This window comes from Crotalus tigris, unplaced genomic scaffold (assembly GCF_016545835.1).
Source record: "Crotalus tigris isolate CLP2741 ecotype Arizona unplaced genomic scaffold, ASM1654583v1 scf7180000024345.2110221, whole genome shotgun sequence".
NCBI lineage: Eukaryota > Metazoa > Chordata > Lepidosauria > Squamata > Viperidae > Crotalus > Crotalus tigris.
In genome coordinates this window covers 889232-910663 of record NW_024100514.1, presented here as the reverse complement: position 1 = coordinate 910663, position 21432 = coordinate 889232, and the positions used below count along the sequence as shown (strand labels likewise).

The 21432-nt window shown below is 39.5% G+C and overlaps 1 protein-coding gene across 1 annotated transcript in view; it reads left to right on the top strand.

Annotated features, from left to right (window-relative positions):
* Positions 1-2598: 2598 nt before the first annotated feature.
* The window catches only part of MILR1 (mast cell immunoglobulin like receptor 1), a 29871-nt gene continuing 11037 nt past the window's right edge, over positions 2599-21432 (top strand). Inside the window, exons 1-4 of the mRNA XM_039326795.1 lie at positions 2599-2730; positions 4263-4356; positions 14160-14225; positions 20431-20733. Coding sequence (XP_039182729.1) covers positions 2599-2730; positions 4263-4356; positions 14160-14225; positions 20431-20733 — 595 coding nt within the window. The remainder of the gene's footprint in view (positions 2731-4262; positions 4357-14159; positions 14226-20430; positions 20734-21432) is intronic.

Below are 21432 nucleotides of genomic sequence, written 5' to 3'. Positions count from 1 at the left end.
CCTTACCCACCCACACTTCCACCCCCCCACCCTCAAACCCCCTCCCCTCACTTCCCAGAGCAGAATACAGGGTTATTAATGACAGAGTTAACAGTAAAAAAGAAAAAGAAAAAAGAAAAAGAAAAAAAAAGAAAATATCATACTTAACCTTTAACTCCAATAACATCATAAACAAATCTCTACAACATTTACTATAAAATTTACTCATAAAATAAATGAAACTTTGTAGTTCCATACTTTTTCTGAATATAATCTATCCATCTTCTCCATACAATAATATATCTTTCTTGTGTATGATTCTTCAAATAAGCAGAAATTTTTGCCATTTCTGTGAAACTAGAAACTTTAAATATCCATTCTTCTAAAGTGGGCAAGGAATCTTTCTTCCAATATGAGCCTACTAGTAACCTTGCCGCAGTTAATAAATTCAACATTAACGTAGTTTCTTTGTCATTTAGATCCACAAAAATACCCAATAAAAATAATTGAGGAGTAAACTTTATCTTCCTTCTAAAAATCTTTTGAATGTTCCACCAAATCATAATCCAAAAAGCCTTTATCTTTTTACAATTCCACCAAATGTGAAAGTATGTCGCATCCTTATTGCCACATCTCCAACATTTGGGCTGTATATTAGAATACATACAAGACAATTTTTTAGGATCTAGATGCCATCTATAAAACATTTTATAAAAATTTTCCCTCAAATTTTGAGCTTGTGTAAATTTGACATTTCTGATCCAAATTATCTCTGATAAATCTAATGGGATCGGTTCCTGTATATTCTGAGCCCATTTAATCATACAGTCTTTGACCAATTCTGTTTCCGAGTCTAACTCTAATAAAACATTATAAATTCTTTTTATATGAGCCTGACTCTGATTTTTAATCTGAATAACCAATTGTTTGTCTTCTAATGTTATTCCCTCTTTCTTATCTACAGTCCACCTATCCACTATTTGTAAATATTGAAACCATGACTGTAGAATATTTTCTTACCTTAATACATCTAGCAATTTTAAATGCCAATCCAAACCTGACCAAATTAATAATTCTTTATACGAAATTTTATCAAAGTTCATGCCCTTAGACGTTCCCTCAATTGCATGTCTGGGAATCCCCCAGATAGGTATTTTTTAATTTAACCTATAATAATACTTTTTCCAAACATGAAGTAAGGCATTCCTCAGAATATGTGATTTAAAAATCCGGTCGACTTTCTTATTAAAAATTAAGTATGCGTGCCAACCGTACATTAAATCCCACCCTTCCAGAAAAAGAATATCCTTATTTGTTAAATTGAGCCAATCACTTAGCCAAGTTAAGGCAGCTGCATCATAATATAATTTCAAATTAGGTGCCTTAAATCCTCCTCTTTCTCGGGCATCTTGCAAAATCTTAAACTTAATCCTTGGTTTTTTCCCAGCCCAAATGAATTTGTTAGTACCCTTCTGCCATTCCTCCAAATTTACCTCTTTTTTTAAAATAGGTATCATCTGAAACAAGAAAAGAAACTTTGGTAGAACATTCATTTTTACAGCTGAAATTCTCCCCAACAATGACAGTTGCAATTTTTTCCAATCATTTAAATCCTTTTGTATTTTTGCCCATAATAATTCATAACTGTTCTTATACAATTTTCCATTTGAAGCAGTTAAATATACTCCCAAGTATTTAACCTTTTTTACCATCTGAAAACCTGTAGCTTTAACCAGACTTTCCCTATCCTTAACTGACATATTCTTGGGTAATATCTTAGTCTTATAATTATTAACTTTGAAACCAGAAACTTTCCCATACTGTGTTATAAGTTCTAATAAGCAACCAATCGCTTGATTCGGTTGTTCCAAAATTAAGACCAAATCATCTGCAAAAGCCCGCAGTTTATACTCATTCTTCCTTATCTTTATGCCCTTGATTACCGATCAACGGTAAGCCCTATCTTTATTTTTATATTTCCTCCTGCTTGCGGTTACTTCTAGCTTCCTATAGAACCTACATATTTCAAAGCCCCTACTTCTAAAAGCCTAAGTTACTCCATTTTGCCATTATTCATATACTACTGCCAATGCGTTACCCCTGTCTGTATACAGTATCTTTAAAATAGATGGATTTGTACTTCCATATTGCCCACCTTACAAAGGATAGCATTAAACAATTTCTGATATTATTTTATCTCTTCATTTCTCGCTCTTTGCTAAAGGCCAGATAAACGTTTTACATCATCTTTGCTTCCAAAACAAGCATATTTATCAAGGTGTTCTTACTCTTGTAATGGGCAGTAGGAACAAGAGGAAGAAGCACAACTGAGGCAGTGGTCAGATAAATGAATTTTGGGTCAAAGGCAGAAACATAATTTAAGAAGGCATTTTAGACATGCCTAGTTCTCACCATGATAAAGGGAACGAGGGGGTAGGCATATTCAGACATGCAAGATACTTTTACTTATGCGGTAACCTTATAATAAAAGTAGTACTAGCATTCACAACTTTGCTTTCTTAGTCTGCTTTACATCAAAGAGCTGAGTAACCCTCCTTAATAAACAAGTTATAGAATTACGGTTTATAAACTTTTATGTATCAACTGAAGCCTGAACCAATGCCCAATAGTCTTCAGTTACAACAACTTGTTCAGCAAACATTCAAAATTAGAAAGGTGCTGAATGAGGGGGACTTCCACACTTCCTTGCAGCTGTCCCAGCATCCCCACAGTCGCATGATCACAATTTGGGTACTTGGCAGCCAGCTCACAATTACAATGGCTTCCCACCATCATGTTATCACTATCAAGAGCCGTGATGCAGTGGTTAGAAAGCAGTACTGCAGGCTACTTTTGCTGACTGCTGGCTGCCAGCAGTTCGGCAGTTCGATCCTCACCGGCTCAAGGTTGACTCAGCCTTCCATCCTTCCGAGGTGGGTAAAATGAGGATCCAGATTACCGGGGGCCATGTGCTGACTCTGTAACCTTCTTAGACAGGGCTGTAAAGCACTGTGGAGTGGTGTATAAGCCTAAGTGCTATTGCTATTTGAAACCTTCCCTCCTGGCTTCTCACAAGCAAAGTCAGTGAGGAAGCTGGCAGGAGGTTGCAAGCCACTCCTGCCATTTTTTTTTTTGTCTGCCTGCCTGCACTTTGTAATGCCCACCTGTGGCACCCCCCTGCCCGCAGCACCTGTCTGCGCCATAGCACTCATTTGTGCCACCCACCTACTGCCCCATTGCTTTCGCCTGCCAGCCAGTTTGCCCAGGACTCCTACTTTTTCCCCACATTGCAGTCACATAAAATACTTGCTTAACAACCAGTGCAGTCCTGGGGTTGTGACAGCAACCAGGTCTGCCAAGATTGTTGTTGCTAAGTGATGTGATCATGTGACTTTGAGCTTTGCAACCACATAGCTCACTGATGGGAAAATTCAGTCCCAATTGCCATCATAGCCGGAGGACTACCTATCTCTTTAACCCTGCTCATCAAGTCATGCCAAGCAGAAATCCATACGTAATGCTCAAGAGCACCTTTACGTTTCAGTAGCAAGAATCTCCTCACTCCATACTACAAGGAGAAAAAAGGAAATAACATAACTGGCCCCTTTCCCTGCAGGGCTCTGGCACCTGGCCTGGTGCCATGCAGGAAGAGGAATGAACAGACTTGCCAATTTCACTCTTGCTCTTTTCTTCTGCTGAAAGGAAACAGCAAAACCATCAGTGCATCATTTTCCTTGCAGGACCTGAAGTTCTGGAGTCAGGAGGGAGGGTCAGGCAAGAATTTCCTCCAGAGGGAATTAAAGCTACAACATCTCAACAGCATTAAAAGCCGTGGAGGTGCAGGGGTTATAATGCAGCACTGCAGGCTCACTGTTCACTGCCAGGACTTTGATTCTGAGCAGCTCAAGGTAGACTCAGCCTTCCATCCTTCTGAGGGCAATAAAATGAGGACCCAGATTGCTGGGGGCAATAGGCTGTCTCTGTAAAGCACTTGGAAAGGGTTATGAAGCACTGAGAAGCAGTATAGAAATCTAAGTGCTGTTGCTATTCTGCTCTCAGACAATTTAGCTTTGCATTGTTTCAACTTGATGACATTTACTAGAAATAAATCAACTCAGCTCACCAACACAGCTGAGCTTTGGCCCCTCTATGTAGCATTTGCATTCTGAAGCATCAGCACAGTCCTACTATGTTCTCATAACATATACCTTCTCAAGCAGTCAAATCCATTTTCTTCCAGGTAAGCTGTGGTGTAGCTCAAGCAGTTAAAATTCATTCTTCAGATTTACCATGCTGGAGTGACACCAGTTCACAAGAACAGTTGCCTCACCCATTCGTTCCAGCATCTGAACACAGAGCTCTCTGCAGATTTCACAGGTAACCTCATCAACAAATCTGGGCTTATTGTTTGCATGTATGTATTAAAGTTATATCCCATCTTTCTACCAGGAGCTCAAGGTGCTTTTATGTAGTTCCCACTTCATTTTGTTCTCATAACTACACAGAGATTGAACCTTCTACTCACAATCCCTCTAAAACTACCTAGCCTGATTTTTCCTCCTTATATATGTAACCAGCATGGGGGAAGCTCTTGCTTTACATTGGTTCACAGCTTCGAGATTCAAGCAGCACATTACGTGCCCTCTTCCCTTCTCTAGCTCCCCTAACCAGAGACATCAGCGTCACAAACATGGTTGAACACAAAAGAAGAAGCCCATGGCTGCTAAACAGTGCAGTGATGCCATCTTCTTAGCTTTGAATGGGAATTGATATGTAGGAAATATAATACCTTGAAGGTGGATAGCTGAATTAATAACAACAGCTTGGGATTTATAATATGCAAAACCGCAAAACAAATGCAAAGGGGTATTTGTTACTCCTGTTCAGGAACAGGCACTAATTATGATTTGTGCAACTTACTGGTTGGCAGGAGGAAGCACCAAATGGCTTAATACTTTGAGGTTATTAGGAACGAAGATAATCACACCCACTTCCAAATGTTTTGGAGATATTTGGGAAGTAGTCATGGTGCTTGTTTAAGTGCCAGTTGTAACTACATTAAAGACCACAACTGATTTCAAGCTCACATGCAATCCTCATGTGGAAATTGTCCATGATGTTATTTTTTTTCTACAGTCAGCTTTGGCTGCCTGATTCATGCTGGCTGTGTAAAGCAGGAGTTCTTGATGTTAATTCCTGTTTCGTTCCTTCACTAAAATTATTCTCCTTTGCAGAACAAAATCCAGGCTTTGCCTGATGCTGGTCACATTTGGATTTCTCTAGGAGGAAACTAAAACCGGTATCTCCTATTTCCCACTGTACTTCTAGCCACTGTCACAGGGCTGTCTCTTGTGAGCTTGCTTCAGCAGTGCAGAGGTCTCCTTATCAAACTGGCTTTCAGCCAAAATGCTTATTCCCTGCGCACCAGTCCCAACACAAACATGTTGACTGCACATTTCCCAGCATTGTGTGGCTGGAAATCTTGGTCTCACAGAAAAATTAAATGCCGCCTTCTTGGAAGCCTGTGTACCACTACGGAGATTTCCCTGCAGGCTTCCTTCCAAGACTGAAGTAGCAAAACCTCTTTCTTTCCCACCCCCTGGCTTTGATTTCCTCTGCCAAAAGAAGTTACGTATAAGAACTCAGATCGGAGCTACACATTGAGCTGTCTTGGGGCTGATTGTTAAAATATAGTCCTAAATCTTTTTTATTGTAGACATCAGTTGCTGGCCTCCCTGATCACTGGATCATGTATACATACCTGTTGCAAGCTGGCTTTTAGCTCAGGTGACTTTCAAAAAATTATTCTATGAATCATTGTTATGGATGGTCTACCATTTTCATCTAAGTGTCAATAGGAATTGGGTCAAAACTGGACTACTAACAAGGGGCGGGGAGAGAGAGAGGGAAGGAGGAGAGGGAGAGGGAGGGAGGGAGGGAGAGAGAGAGAGAGAGAGAGAGAGAGAGAGAGAGAGAGAGAGAGAGAGAGAGAGAGAGAGAGAGAGAGAACTAAGCTTGTAAACCAAGCTTGTGTCCTTCTCCAAAAATCAATACTCCTTTGGAATATTAATTTCTCTACAGTGCTAAAAATTAATTAGGCTTCTAGTGCAGAAATGCAAGAAAAGCATCATCATCATGTGATCCTGGAGAACAGGGTCACCCCACTCTGTTGAGGGATCTACAGCCCTACAATTCCGTGCCCAAGGAAATTATAAGATTGTATAAGCACTGTTGAAGGAAAAGTCTTCATCATGATTCGGTCCAAGCCGGGAATAAACAACATGGCGACTGCTTTAGAAAGAAGGTTGCAGTTTGCAGTTGAAGAGGAGAGCTCTGGAAGAAAAGAGAGAGCAAGCACATGTAGGGAGTGGGTTTTTATACCCTCTGGAGCCTTTTGTTTGGAGTTGTTCCTGTGGCATGAACTTTGACCTGAGTCTGAGTGTGCCTTTCTGGTATTCTGATGATGGTGAGTTAATTCTATTATGTCCCAAGGGTCATATCCTGCTTCCCTGGGGCTGGGGCTGATGACTCTTAGATTTTTGGTGTTGATTTTAGAGATCTTTCTTCCTAATCCCAGTTTCCTGATTCCAGTCTTTCTGACAAGATTATCACCTGCATTTCTACAGACTTGGTTTCTGTTTGGGACAGAGAGACTTGGGGGTGGGGTGGGTTTCTACCTTTAAAATCCTCTAGAGGAAATATATTCTGCCCTTTTAATATTTCCTTCTCTGTGGGGCTTCCCACCGCACATACCCTCTCTAACAAACTCTAAGAAGGTACCCTCTTTGAAACACTGTCAAATGAGTCTGAATTTCCTCAACAGCCAAAAAGTGCCTGTAGCAACATCCTCTCACTTCCTCAGATCTTCAATGTTAAGAATACAGTGTGATAGGATAGGCATGAATCATGTTCTTTGCAGGTAGAAAGTTCTTGATTTCATATCTCACGTTTTGAGAAGGACTAGGAACATTTGCTATCTGGAACCCTAGAGAGCTTCAGGCAGTCAGTGTGGCTGCTACTGAGACAGCTGGACTGATGAAGTGATTTATATCACTGATCAGGATAAGACAGGTTTTTATGTTTGTGTTCCTTGCTAGCCATAGGTAGAACCAGGGCTTTTTTTCTCATAGAACGCCCAGAATGGAGTTCCGGCACCTTTTTTGGATGGAACCTTGTAGGGTAGGCAAGGCGGATTGTATGACATATGTGAGTTCCAGCACCTTTTTTTTTTTTTAGAAAAAAAGCACTGGCTAGAACACCAGTACAGCTAAGGCTATTTTATTCCTATGGGCTGGGGAGCAGATGGACAGTGTCAAAGGAATGGAAATAAGAAGTTGCCAGGGCATATTTGTGCCATGTTTACATGCAAGTTGGGAAAAGTAAACCAAAATCTCCTTGCAAGTAAACTTCCAACTAGTGAAAACCCATTTTTTTTCCTTTGAAATTTACAATGTTATAAAATCTGCAACCTCCACCTATTAGAGATCTATAGCACATAGTAACAGCTTGATTTTCCTATTCCCCTCCCCCACTATGTTCTTGTGCTGAACTTCCAGATGTCATTTCCGTTTGGAAGCAGAGCGGTGCAACATCTGCAGAAAAGTTTTGTGAACTGTGAGAAGGGTAGATAGATATGTGGTTGGTGTAGTGGTGGGATTCAGCTGGTTCACACCACTTCGGCAGAACCGGTAGCTAATTTTTTGTTGCCCAGGCCCAGAATAGACTTCCGGAATAGCATCCACACAGAGAACCGGTTGTTCACATATTTGAATCCCACCACTGAGTTGGTGGGTATCTACTAGTACAGGGCTTTTCAACCTTTTCACCCATTGTACCACTTTTAGGATATGGCAGTATCCGAGTACCAGCAGTCGCCTGGCAGGGTGTCAAAAACTTGATGACCCCCCTCCCAAAAAAGGAAAAAAGTGATAAAGTACAGGTAGTCCTCGACTTACAACAGTTCGCTTAGTGACTGTTCGAAGTTACAATGGCACTGAAAAAAGTGCCCCCCAAGCCACAGCCGAACAAGACACCTGCCTGCCCGCACGGCGATGCTCTTCCTCCTGTTCGAGGTTTTCACTGTGAGCATTTCTGTTGAGGATTGGCAGCAGGGGTGGGGTGGGGGAGTGTTTGTTTTTTATTCCCCCCATCTGCTGGGTGGTTGCATCAGGTTTTGGTCACTTCACATGACCTTGGGCACTGTGACCGTCATAAATATGAATCAGTTGCCAAGCATCGGAATGTAAATCACAAAACCCTGGGGATGCTGCAACATTCCAGCTGATCAGCGCTTCTTCTGGGCTCAGCAAAAATGCCAGGATTAGTGCTGCTTTCCAGCTGATTGGTGCTTCTTCAGGGCTCAGCAGAAGCACCAGGATCAGCACCAAGCTCCAGCTGGAGCCTGGCACTGATCCTGGCGCTTCCACTGAGCCCTGACAGCCCTGCAGCTCCAGCCATCTCTCGCTAAGACTTGTGTGGTGCTGCCACCGGTTCAGCTCATTCTCCTCCCCCGCTACCACTTTTCTAGGATGGTCACGTACCACCTGCCAGGTGCCAATGTACCACAGGTGGTACCCGTACCACTGGTTGAAAAGCCCTGTACTAGTAGATCCATTCCAATAGGAAAGACCTAAGGCAATTTCACTCCATGGTGTTTATTGGCTGGTTCAGTAGTCATTAGCATATATTCCTCCTCATCCCTTACACCTCATTTTAATGTGGGAATCTTAAAATAAAAAAAAAGCATCTTGGGGTTCAGAGTCCCAAGCCAATTTTAACTTCATTACATTCAATTAGCAAGTTTTAAATAACCAGAGGGAAATAGTTTACATTTGTTTAGAAGGACAAATCAGGCACACGTGACAGGTTTTTTTTAACAGGCTGACTAAAAACAGGTCACAATCTTAGTCTTTAAATTTTAAAAAAGTGTTGAGATTTAGCAAAAAATGATAAAACGTTTGTGTGTATCTTTGTTTTAGCTTTTGAAAAAAAAAGTCATTTTTGTGGATGGGTCTCTCACTTTTTCCTTTGGGTGGGTTCATGGAGAGGTAACATAACTTTGTGTTTAGTCAGCCTGCCTTACTATAGCCAATTTCATGACATATGAAGTGTGTGTGCATTTGTGTGTGTGACAGTGCAGGCACATCTTGGTGGGGAAGAAAACATCGGATGATTCTTGCATTTCAAGCTTATCAAACGGGCCTAAGCCAGGGCCAGTTTCATGACGTGAGGAAACACTCTAAAGCTTGCCAGCTGTTCCTTGAGAATAACAATTAACAGGAAACTAACAAAAGTAGCTGGTAACAATGGATGCCCCTAATTTCAGAGCCCTGGAAGTCTAGACATCATGGCTGTGACCATGTAGTTATCATCGTTCTCTTTAGCCCGTGAGTTTGGAAGGGTGAGGGCTTAGTATGGACATAAAAGACAAAACAAAGGCCGTTTCCCTACGACTCAGCAAATTTGCTAACCCTCCATCTTTGAGCTGGCATAAAATACTGCCAGTAGAAAAGCTACCCAATCCCAATTCAGTCCCTGCTGCATCTTTCTGAGTCACAGCTGATGTGTGAGAGTGCCAGTCATTAAAGTGACTGGATTTAGGAGACTAGTCACCAGCAAAACATCCATCATTAAGGCCCCATAACAAGGATGGGAAGGGTCTTGCTACAGGACTCCACCAGAATGCTTAGACCAGTGGTGGTAAACCTATGGCACATGTGCCAGAGGCGGTACTCAGAGCCCTCTCTGTGGGTATGTGTGCTTTTGCCCCAACCCCGCCTCCTCCCGCAGCCCCTCCTCACCAGCATCCCCCCTGGAGGAGAGTCGCCCCCAGGCACGGACCACATGGAGCAGCACAGCCAAGCACATGGCAGCCAGGCAGCGGGGACAAGACTCCGCCCTCACGCCCCGTCACACACTTGATGTGCAGAGTTCAGAGGGTGTGTCCACCATGGCACTGCTGGGCCGCCTGGGTGATCTGCAGCGGGCTGTGGAGGCGGTGAGTTGCCCTGCAGGTGGGCGGGGTGGGGGTGGGGCAGGGCAGGTTTTGGGCACTCGGTCTCTAAAAGTTTCCCCATCATTGGCTTAGACTATTTGGGTCTGGCCCTCCTCCTCTTCCTTCTTTCCATGTAGACCTTTATCAAGACAAAACAAAATGTGAAATCAAAAAACATGGGAAGGCAACAGGGTAGAATTAATTCACTAGATCCTGTAGACCAGGAGAACTGGAACTAGACAGTTGTAAGTCAGCTTCTCTTTCTTCCTTGAATTAGAGGAAGTGCAGTGTTTCTCAATCTCAGCTATTTTAAGATGTGTGCACTCCAGCTCCCAGAAGTCCTCCAGCCAAAAAATTCAAGTCCACTATCTTAAAGTTGTTGAGGTTGCGTTAGGCCCAAAACTAAGCTGAGTTCTTCGTTGTTTCACACCTATAGATAAAATCTTGCCAGGCTGAGGACTCTATTATCTGCATCTACAATATACTTTGTGAACTATTAGGGAGGCACTGTCTTCACCCTCTTTCTCTCACATACAACATCTAAACTGAGTTGCCTCTTACTCCTCTGGAATGCAGCCCCTCCCTCCTGGAGATGCAGCTCCTCCCTACATCCATCACATGCTGAGAAACACTGGTCTAACCTGTCTCTTCTCCAGCTGTGTTTGGACTGCAATCCTCATAACTGGAGGAGATCCAGTTACGAGAGCAAAAATCGCTAAGAAAATAGATCCCTTTCCCTCTTTCTTTACTCTGAACTCTCCCAGAAATCCTGAACATTGTACATTGCTTAAGAACTGCCATATTTGCACGCCTTCTAATTTTCTGAGAATTATGAAAAAATATCTCAGATATGCAACCGGATTATAAAGTATATTTATTAGCATTTTTTGGATCTGCATTTTACTTTCTAAATAAACCAATGAACTTCAATAATTGTAGTGATGTTTAGAACTCTAAACTTTTTAATGTATATATTACTGTTTGTGACAACAAATCCTAAGAATCCAATATTGACTCTCATTTATCCTTCTTCTCCTCCTGCCTTGCTGGAGCAGAATGTCCGTAATATCCACCTGATGTTTTTGTGAAAAGGTGCCCATGCTTAAAAACATAAGCAAGAAACATCATTCTGGGTTGCCAAGATACACGTCAGACAATTGTGCACTGCATAATGGCACCATCTAGTGGAAACAGCCACCACAAACCAGCTGATCTTGTCTAGACCAGGTCTTCTACTGCTCCACAAAAGACTGATTTTATGAATGTAAACTCAGGAACTAAGTTTTGCTTTGGGTCTTACAGGGAAGGTTGCACCTCTGACAAAAATTAAATTTTCATGCAATTCAACTGTGACTGAACTTCTTGAATAATGACTTTAAAAGCATCTTTGTGTGACAGGGAAAAAGTCATTTCTTCTTAAGCTAATTTAATTTATAATCAATATTATATAATTTTCCCCCCCAAAAAAACCCATAAGATGAGATGCCAGAAGGCAACATAGTCATTCTGTGACCATGCCCATACATATTCTCAAATTTTCAAAGATGTTCCCCCACCCCACCCCCCAAATTTAAAACTCCACACCCTAAATTACAGTAAACTGTGACTTGTTTGTTTTTATTGTAAGATCTTGTGTGAATTCTGCTACTGCAACTTATACAAAAAAATGGTTTATGGAGGGGATGGGTAGAAACCTGAGCTATTGTCTTCTGCTGCCTCAAATTGGCAGCACATGGACTTGCCCTGCCTATTAGATTAAATCAGGGCTCTCCAAACTTGGCAACTCGATGACTTGACATCAACTCTTGCTGGCTGGGGATTCTGGGAATTGAAGCCCACAAGTCTTAAAGTGGCCAAGTTTGGAGACCCCTGGATTAAATAACTGTACGTAGTTTCACTCTTCTAGCTACATGAAAAAGGCACTATTGTCTCATCTCCCTTTCAAGATTTTGTCTCTAATTGTGGATTAATGAACTCTTGAGAGCTTTCAGAATCATTTTGTAAACTTTTCCAGATGGATAAGCTTACACGACCTTTTGTGGAGGGTTTTCAAAATACCTGGGAAGATTCTGGAAAAGATAATCAAACAATGAATCAGTGAACACCTAGAGGCAAACACAATCACTACTAAAAGCCAACATGGGTTTGTCAAAAACAGATCATGCCAGACAAACCTTATTTCATTCTTTGACCAAGTGACAAAATTAGTGGATCAGAGGAATGCTGTGGATATAATTTATTTGGACTTCAGTAAGACATTTGATAAAGTAGACTACAACCTACTACTCGATAAGATAGAAAAAAGTGGGTTAGACAGCATCACCACCAGATGGATTCGTAGCTGGCTGACTGGCCATACTCAGCATGTGGTCCTCAATGGAACTGCATCTACATGGAGGAAAGTGTGTAGTGGGGTGCCCCAGGGCTCTGTTCTAGGCCCAGTGCTCTTCAACATCTTCATCAACGATTTGGATGAGGGGATAGATGGGGAACTCATCAAATTTGCAGACGACACCAAACTGGCAGGAATAGCCAACACTCCAGAAGACAGGCTTAAGATACAGGAGGACGTGGACTGACTTGAACATTGGGTATTATCTAACAAAATGAAATTCGATGGTGAAAAAATCAAGGTTCTACATTTAGGCAAGAAAAACCAAATGCACAGGTATAATATAGGTGGTACCTTGCTCAATAATAGCAACTGTGAGAGGGATCTCGGAGTCCTAGTGGGCAATCACTTAAATATGAGCCAGCAGTGTGCTGCAGCTGCCAAAAAAGCCAACACAGTGCTAGGCTGCGTTAACAGAGGGATAGAATCAAGATTACATGAAGTGTTAATACCACTTTACAATGCCTTGATAAGGCCACACTTGGAATACTACATCCAGTTTTGGTCACCACGATGTAAAAAAGATGTTGAGACTCTAGAAAGAATACAGAGAAGAGCATCAAAGATGGTCAGGGGACTGGAGGCTAAAACATATAAGGAAAGGCTGCTGGAATTGGGTATGTCTAATTTAATGAAGAGATGGACGAGGGGGGACATGATAGCAGTGTTCCAATATCTCAGGGGCTGCCACAAAGAAGAGGGAGTCAAGCTATTTTCCAAAGCACCGGAAGGCAGGACAAGAAGTAATGGATGGAAACTAATCAAGGAGAGAAGCAACCTAGAACTAAGGAGAAATTTCCTGACAGTTAGAACAATTAACCAGTGAAACAACCTGGCTCCAGAAGCGGTGAATGCTCCAAAACTGGAAGTTTTTAAGAAGAGACTGGACAGCCATTTGTCTGAAATGTATAGGGTTTTCTGCCTGAGCAGGGGGTTGGACTAGATGACCTCCAAGATCCCTTCCAACTTATATTATTATTATTATTATTATTATTATTATTATTATTATTATTATTATTACTACTACTACTACTACTACTACTACTATTGTGAGTTCTAAACCCACTTTAGCGATAAAAGTCAATTGGGTGACTTTGGGCCAGTCACGTTCTCTCAGCCCAACCCACCTCACAGGGTTGTTGTTGTGGGGAAATTAGGAGATAAGACGTATTAGATGTGGCTGCTGCCTTGGGATGAATAAAAATAAGGATGATATTAAAATTGAATAAATATTATCACTACAGTTGAGCCATAGGTTTCGATCCCCATCTTATACTTAGGAATGTGTTCCTCCACTTCTCTGGTTTTTTTTCTTCCAGATTAATGTGTCATTTTCACTTTTCATCTTATTGTTCTTTTTCCTCCAAGCATGCAAACAGTTTTGTAATGGAGTTTTCTGGTGACTTTCTCAATGTTTGATGTGCAGTAATGATATAAACTCACCCCATACTTGCTTTCCAATTACAAAATATTTTTTTCCTAAGAATAGCAAATTAAGCATAAACAGAAACTAGTATAGAGAAGCATCATCACACTTTTTTAAACAATTTTTGTAACTTTTCATTCTAGTCATTTCCACCCATTTATTTGCATAAACTTCCTCTTCAGACAAAGCTTCACTGGCCTAACCAGTGCTTTGCATGAAAGAGGAAACAGCTCCTTCACTCTTGTTTTAAGATGACTGAAAGATTAGGATTTCTGTATCTCTTGTTAGCATTGTGTAAGGATTGCTTTACTTTTAACAATAGTTTAATTTGTTTAATGTCACTCGATGTTAATTATTCTTAATTTCAGTCCATTTAGGGGTGCGAAATTCGAAGGAGCATGATGGTGTTAATGAGGATAATAGAGCTAACTCTCGTAAGTTTCTCCTTGAAATTCTAGACGTATATTTATTATATGTTATATTTATATTTTCTATTGTTAATCTAATATTTTTCCATTAAGGCCATCACTTCATCAACTTGGTTGTGATGTATGCTAAAGCATCTCTGCTGAGAACCATCTGTTCAAACATAATTAAAATATATATCAAATTTTAAAAGAAAAATGTAACTTACAGGAAAGTTTTAATTGTTAAGTCACCTTGGAAATCTGGTTGTATGTTAGGATGGCAGAATGGCTGAGGATTTTGTGTGTCTTCTGTGCTCAGATTGCAGAATATACGTTTATCATTGCATTTTTATTCTTATTTGGTATATATATTCTGAACCACTCCTAAAAACTGATGTCACTTCTCTGAGTTGGAGAAGGGTATCTCTCCTTCCTTGCTGCAAATCGACTTTACTGAATCTTACTTTACTGAAATTACTAACATTTACTGCCTATGGATAATCATACTGTTAGATGTTATTCAAAGTTGAGAAAATTCACAAAGGACAAGAATATAAATGACTATATTGAGATTCAGCCTGCTACTGGTTGCCAAGAGAAGAGCAAGAACCAAAGTCAGCCGTTGCCATTCCGAGCAATTTGGCTTATTTACCTCATGGGCTATAACCTTGCATTACAGGCAGTCCTCTACTTGTGACCACAATTGAGCCCAAGATTTATGTTGCCAAGTGAGACATTTGTTAAGTGAGTTTTGTCCTATTTCACAATCTTGAAAGGTTGTTAAGTGAATCGTCACAGTTATTAAGTTAGTGACGTGGTTATTAAGTGAATCTGGCTTCCCCATTGACTTTGCTTGTCAAAAGATCGCAAAAGGTGATCATAGGACTAAGGGACACTGCAACCATCATAAATATGAATTGGTTGCCAAGCATCCGAATTTTGATCACATGACCATGGGGATGGTGCAACGGTCGTAAGTGTGAAAAATGGTCATAAGTCACTTTTTTCAGTGCCGTTGTAACTCCGAATGGTCACTAAATGAAGTGTTTGTAAGTCAAGGACTACTGTATTTATTTTCAATATTACAATTCACAATATTAATTGTAAATCACCTATCAGCAATAACTCAACAAGCCACAATTAACAAACAATGGTTTCACATGAAATATGAACCCCATCCATGGTACCAAGATTATAATATCTGTAATTTTATATTAGGATAATGGCAAAATCTCATTATGGTTATTGATCAGAATACTCATGATGTTCAATTACTCCCTTTTGATATCCAGCACACAATAAATAGCTATGATGACATAGTTAAAATTGATGTCTGTGGAGATTCTCGACCATCTAGGTCAGGGGTAGGCAACCTTGGCTCTTTTATGACTCATGGACCAACTCCCAGAATTCCTGAGCCAGCTTGGCTCAGCTTGGAAACTCTCCCTTTCCCCTCAGCATGGCTGGCTCAGGAATTCTGGGAGTTGAAGTCCACAAGTCATAAAAGAGCCAAGGTTGCCTACCCCTGGTCTCGGTCCTGGTTGTCCCACAGGTGTTTTTTCTAAAAGGCAAATGGACTTTCTTGGTGCTTTCTTTGAAACCATTTCACATCTCATCCAAGAAGTGTCTTTTGTTCTAACTGACTGGTAGGAAATGGAAGGATCTTTTAAGTAACCCAGTCCTATGCCATGAAGGGTTTTAAAGATCCACACTAGCACTTTGAATTGGATCTGGAAAGAGATTGGTAACTAGTTCAGTCTGCAAAGCAGAGATGTAACACGTGTTCTACCACACACACACATACACACACACACACACACCCCTTGTTCATTCCGTTGCATTTTGCACCAGGTGATGTTTACGAAAACTCTTCAAGGGCAGCTCCATACAGAGCACCAAGTAGATTTTATAAAGACCATCACACATATACAACTCAATGTGTAAGTAAAATCAAGTGGGAGGAGCTTGAATGAAAGTTATACCAACACACATCAACATGCAGGCTGCTTGAAAAATAAGACTGGAGGCCGTGATGGGGAAGAGAGCTATGAGGGTCACCATTCCAACTTTAGAAGTCCCCAGATTTCCAATTTGGTATGGAGGCTCTCATTTAGATCTCAGACCTCCAACAACGGAGAGCTTTGGAGTGCTCTAGTGCTTATGGGCTCTGTGAAAATTCCTCCATCTGTATTACTGCCCTGTGATAATGTATCCAATGTCGAAAAACAGAGAAAGCAGGAATCACACAAACCTTCTTTTTTTTTCCAAACAATTTTATTGATTTTTCCATTTTTACACCAGAATGCTTAAGAAACAACGTGGAGATAGGGTAATCAGTTAAGTACAATAACATCATACATATATGGCTCAAGTAATGCTCCTTAAAATTTCCCTCTCTAACAATTAGAATAATATAATCAAGCTAATACATTTCTAAGTAAAATTAATTCATTAACACATTCCTAAATAAGAATTCAATTAATCAATAGAAGTTATCAGCAACATTTCATCAATGTAAATCAAACCTTGTTTTTAGGTTTATTAATTTCCAAATACCATATCTAATTTAGCCTTAAGCAAAGATATTATTTACAATTTGGGTGCCCGTAATTTCTCTTATTTAAGTATATTATTTCCATAATTACATTTTTACATTTCTCAACTATATTTTATTTCTTATTCAGTAATTCTTCATTTATTAATTTCATCTCTTCCATCATTAGAATCTTTTTATCATTATAGCTCCACAAATTAGCTATCATGTCTAATAATAAAAAAGCATAGGAAAATAGAAAAAAAATAATAAAAAGAAGCAAAAACAAACCAAGAAAAAGAAAGAGAAAAGAAGGAAGATCTATTATTCTGAAGAATATATTCTTACTATATTTCAATATTAAATTCTAAATCTTATCCTAAAAACACCTTTTAAAAATCCAAATCCAAATCAATCCACATCTCTATAAAGCCATTGTAACCCATAAGTATAATCTTAAATTCCATATATCTTATTCTAGCTTTCTTTCTGTTCCAAATGGGTTTCCATAGTAAGGCCTCTAAGTCCGCAAATAAAACTCCCTCCATTTCTTGCCGTAACGTGTAAGTCAGGGGAGAATCTCCCATTATCCATTTTAATAGGCTAGTGAAAAAGTTGTAGCGATTCTCAATAGCTCGTAGTTGGACATCAATCTTCATCTTTTCTGAAGTTGCATCTAGTTTAATTACAGTCACTTTTGAGTCATCCAAAGTCTCAATAGATTGTCTATAAAATAATGCAGAGTCCTCTTTAATGTTATTTTATTCTCCTCCTATTGGTTTTTTATCTGTCAGGTAATCAGTTGGAGTCTGGACATCAGCCTGCCCTTTTGGGGTAACATTCTTAGTTTCTGTGCTAAAAGTCATTTGTTCAGTAGCATCAAAGATTTTTTCCAGTGTAGATTGAAAGTCCTGATGTAAGTTTAGTTCCTCCATCTCAGTAAAGTTGAGAACGGGTCTCTTGAGTATATACCTCTTCTGCTGTTTCTTGGCCTGCAAAGTGCTCACTTACACTTTGTGCTTTAATTTGTCATTGAAAGATAATCTCTTTTGTATAGGCAATTATTAGTTCAGTATTTTCAAGAATTTTGTCCAATATATACTTGTAATTGAAATCTCTACAGAATTCCTCCATTTCAGTAATATATAAAGCCATTATTCTTTTGGTGGAGGCTATCTTTAATAACAATCAATCAATATCCGCTTCCACCCAGCTGTACAACTTCTTTATCTTTCCCTTTTGAGATTATTTGAAGGTCAAAGTCAGGATCAGAGTCCAAAGAGAGGAAATAACAATTGCAGTAAATAAGTTCACCACAAGATGTCCCCAGAGGACCCCCAATAAAAATAATTTCTTTCCTCTTTTCCTTTTTTCCTTCTTTTCTTTTTTTTATTGAAAAGTTTTATAAAAATTACAGTATACACCCCAAACCCCACCCACCCTAAACCCCCCTCTCCGCCCCCCACTTCCCAGAGCTGAGTACAGGGTTACAAATATAATAATCAAATTCTAACTAACATTAATCAACTATATAAATAACCAAGTCCATAATGCGCTTTAACTCCCCTTTAACATAGGTATAAACAAATTAAAAATAAACATAATACAAACAAGTCGATATTATTAAACAATACAATATCCAAATTGTTAACAATACTAATACTAAAAATAATAATAAAACTAATAAAAATTCTACTATAATAAACTATTAATAATAATAATACTCTAAAATTTACTCATAAATTAGATGGAACTTTTTAGTCCCATATTTATTCTGAATATAATCTATCTATCTTTTCCAGACCGAAATGTATCTTTCTTGTGAATGATCCTTCAAGTAAGCAGAAATTTTCGCCATTTCTGCTAAATTTGACACTTTAAGCGTCCATTCTTCTATAGTAGGCAAACACTCCTTCTTCCAATATTGCCCTACCAATAACCTTCTTTTCTTTAGCTATAAAAATAGTAGAAAGTAGGGGGGAAAAACAAAATTCTCCAAATTGCTAGTATATTAAGTTTCTATAACAGGGATTTTAGGACCTCCAAATATTCAAAAATAAAGTCAACCATTGGAAAAGTTGAAGTTAATTTTTCTTTTATTCCAAGGATTTTCTTCCCCCATCGCCACTTTAAAAAGATAGGGAAATAATTCCAAAGGCTTTTCACAGGAATAAATAGGAAAGGGAGAGGCAAGGAAAGGTCTCACCGAATCTTCCATGGTGGTTCTATTTCGCTTAGATGTTTTTGTGGCTTACGGCTGGTGCAGCTAAGTGATCTGCCATTTTACTGACCGATCTTTAATCCGTCGACCCAAAGGAGCTCGCTTGGACTGCAGAGGGCACCGCCCCCCCCTGCAGTCAGACAGGTAGCCTCCTCAACAGTGGTTGCTCCTCCAGGGTGACTTTCGACCCAATCAAGGGTCTACCGGCGGGGGAAACTCGGCTGGCGAAGAGACGAGTCTCTCTGCACAACCGCAGTGCTGCGACCCAGAACCGGAAGCCGAATCACACAAACCTTCTATTGCCTCTGATGTGGAAAGCTTCTCAAAGCTAAGGTTAGCGTTGAAGAACAGCCAAAGCAGAATGTATTTTTTTTATTCTGACAAAAAAGAGAAACTACTTTTAAAATAAGTTAAGTAGGGTGTATTAATCTAGTTACTCTTGCTCATGATATTATCTTTGACAGCAGAATGCTGATAAAAAAAGCAATAGTGAAGAAAAACAGAGCTCCTAGAGATAAAAGTTTGATTTTCTAGATCAGAAACTTTCAGAGCTAAAAGTGCTAGCAATTTCTTCACACATAAAACAAATCACTCTTATTGAAAATTCTGATGATTAACATCATAGATGTTGGAGCATTGCTGAAAGCAAATAAAGATGTTCAAGATGAAATTATGTCTTTACAGGGTCTGCATCAGAGAAAGAATTTTTTAAAAAATTCCTTACAATAATGAGCAATATCAATCTTCAGTAGTCTTTATGAAAAAATATGATGTGGGTTTTTAAAAAAAATCAGTTGGAATATAGCTGGAAATTAAAACTGCTTATCACATGGATTTCCCTTTCCAATACAGAAATCTGTCTCTGTTTTTAAAAATTTTCAACACAGGTTCATATTCTTTTGGAGAAGGAGAATATTTGGAATGAAAAGCAGAAAGATCTACTTCCAGAAATCATTCAGAAATGAAAACTATACAACAAATCTCATTTGACAGCAAAACAACAACATTTTTTTCAGAGGGCTTTAATTATTGTTGTTTATCCCTGGATTATGGATTTGTTTCTTTATGGATTGTGGGTTTGTTTGTTTTTTGTTTGTTTGTTTATCCAGTAGCTGCAGAAAAGTTCATTGGCCTAAGTTCAGCTAATGTAAAGTGGTAGCAGTAACTCTAATAAAACAATTGTTGTGCTGCTAACAGAAACATATATTAGTGGATTTTCATGGGAGGATAGCAAAGCAAAGCTCCTAGCTCATTATTTCCCATCAGCTGAGACAGCAGATGGGTTCAGAAGACAACCATCTTGGATAACAGCAGACACAATGAGAGATAAATAGGGCAGAGAGGGGATTTGTATTTCTTAATTTATACACTGCTTCCCTTTGTGGCCAGGACCTTATGAGGATGTGCTGAAGAGTCAGTGCTACTGAAGTTAATGTAGTGTGAATTGTTTGATAATCAGTATTCAATTTATATTACAGAATCGCCTCAGAATTGCTCAAAGGTCGCGAAGGTTATCAAAATCTACAGTCCCATACCAGAAATCACAATTGGAGGAAAAGTGACATTGGTGTGCTACTGGGAGACAGATTGTCTGCCAATTAATTACGTCTTGTTTTTAAACAAAATAAGAGTACAAGGACCTGCACCACAGAGCATGAAGGAAGAAAAAGTTGTATTTAACATTACAATCCATTCCAGCAGTCAACTGGGTCCATATAAGTGCAAAGCTGAGTACAGAAATATAGTAGCATATAGCCTAGGTTTCAACTTTACATTAAGAGGTATGTGTATTTTCCAATAGGAAGGCCTTATTAAGACCACAAGTATGTTTTTAGAGGCAGCTTTTGGGATGTTTCTTTGTTTTAGGTTTTTTTTGTGTGCTCTTAATACTTATTCTCAAAGAAATGGGGAAATGTTTAAGTCCTTCCACCTGATTAGTATCTCTGTCATTATAGCTGTATCAAGGCTCTAGAATCTAGACTACATTTTCTCCATAAATAGGAAAATATATGGAAAAGGCAGAGGGAATGAGATATAACAGTACTGGGAATATCTCCTAGCCAAGTGAAGAGAGTCTGAAGCAGATAAAAAGATTGTTCAGTGAAGAATACTAAAGTTGTGTTGAAAGAAAATCTTCACCAGGGTCCAGTCCAAGCCAGGAATAAACAAAATGGAGACTGCTTTAGAAAGAAGGTTCTTGTTTATTTAGTTGCCAGAAACTTCAGTGACAGTAGCATGTTTCTGGGGTGGCTGACAAAATGGAGCTGGAAGCAGTGGGTTTTTATACCTTCTTGGGCTTTTGTATTTGGAGTTGTTTCTGTTCCTGGGCAATGAACTTTGACCTGAGGTTCAGTGTGCCCTTTTGGTATTCTAATAGTGGTGGGTTAATCCTATAATGCAGTGGTTCTCAACCTTTCTAATGCCGTGACCCCATAATACAGTTCCCCATGTTGTGGTGACCCCCAACCACTTATACATCA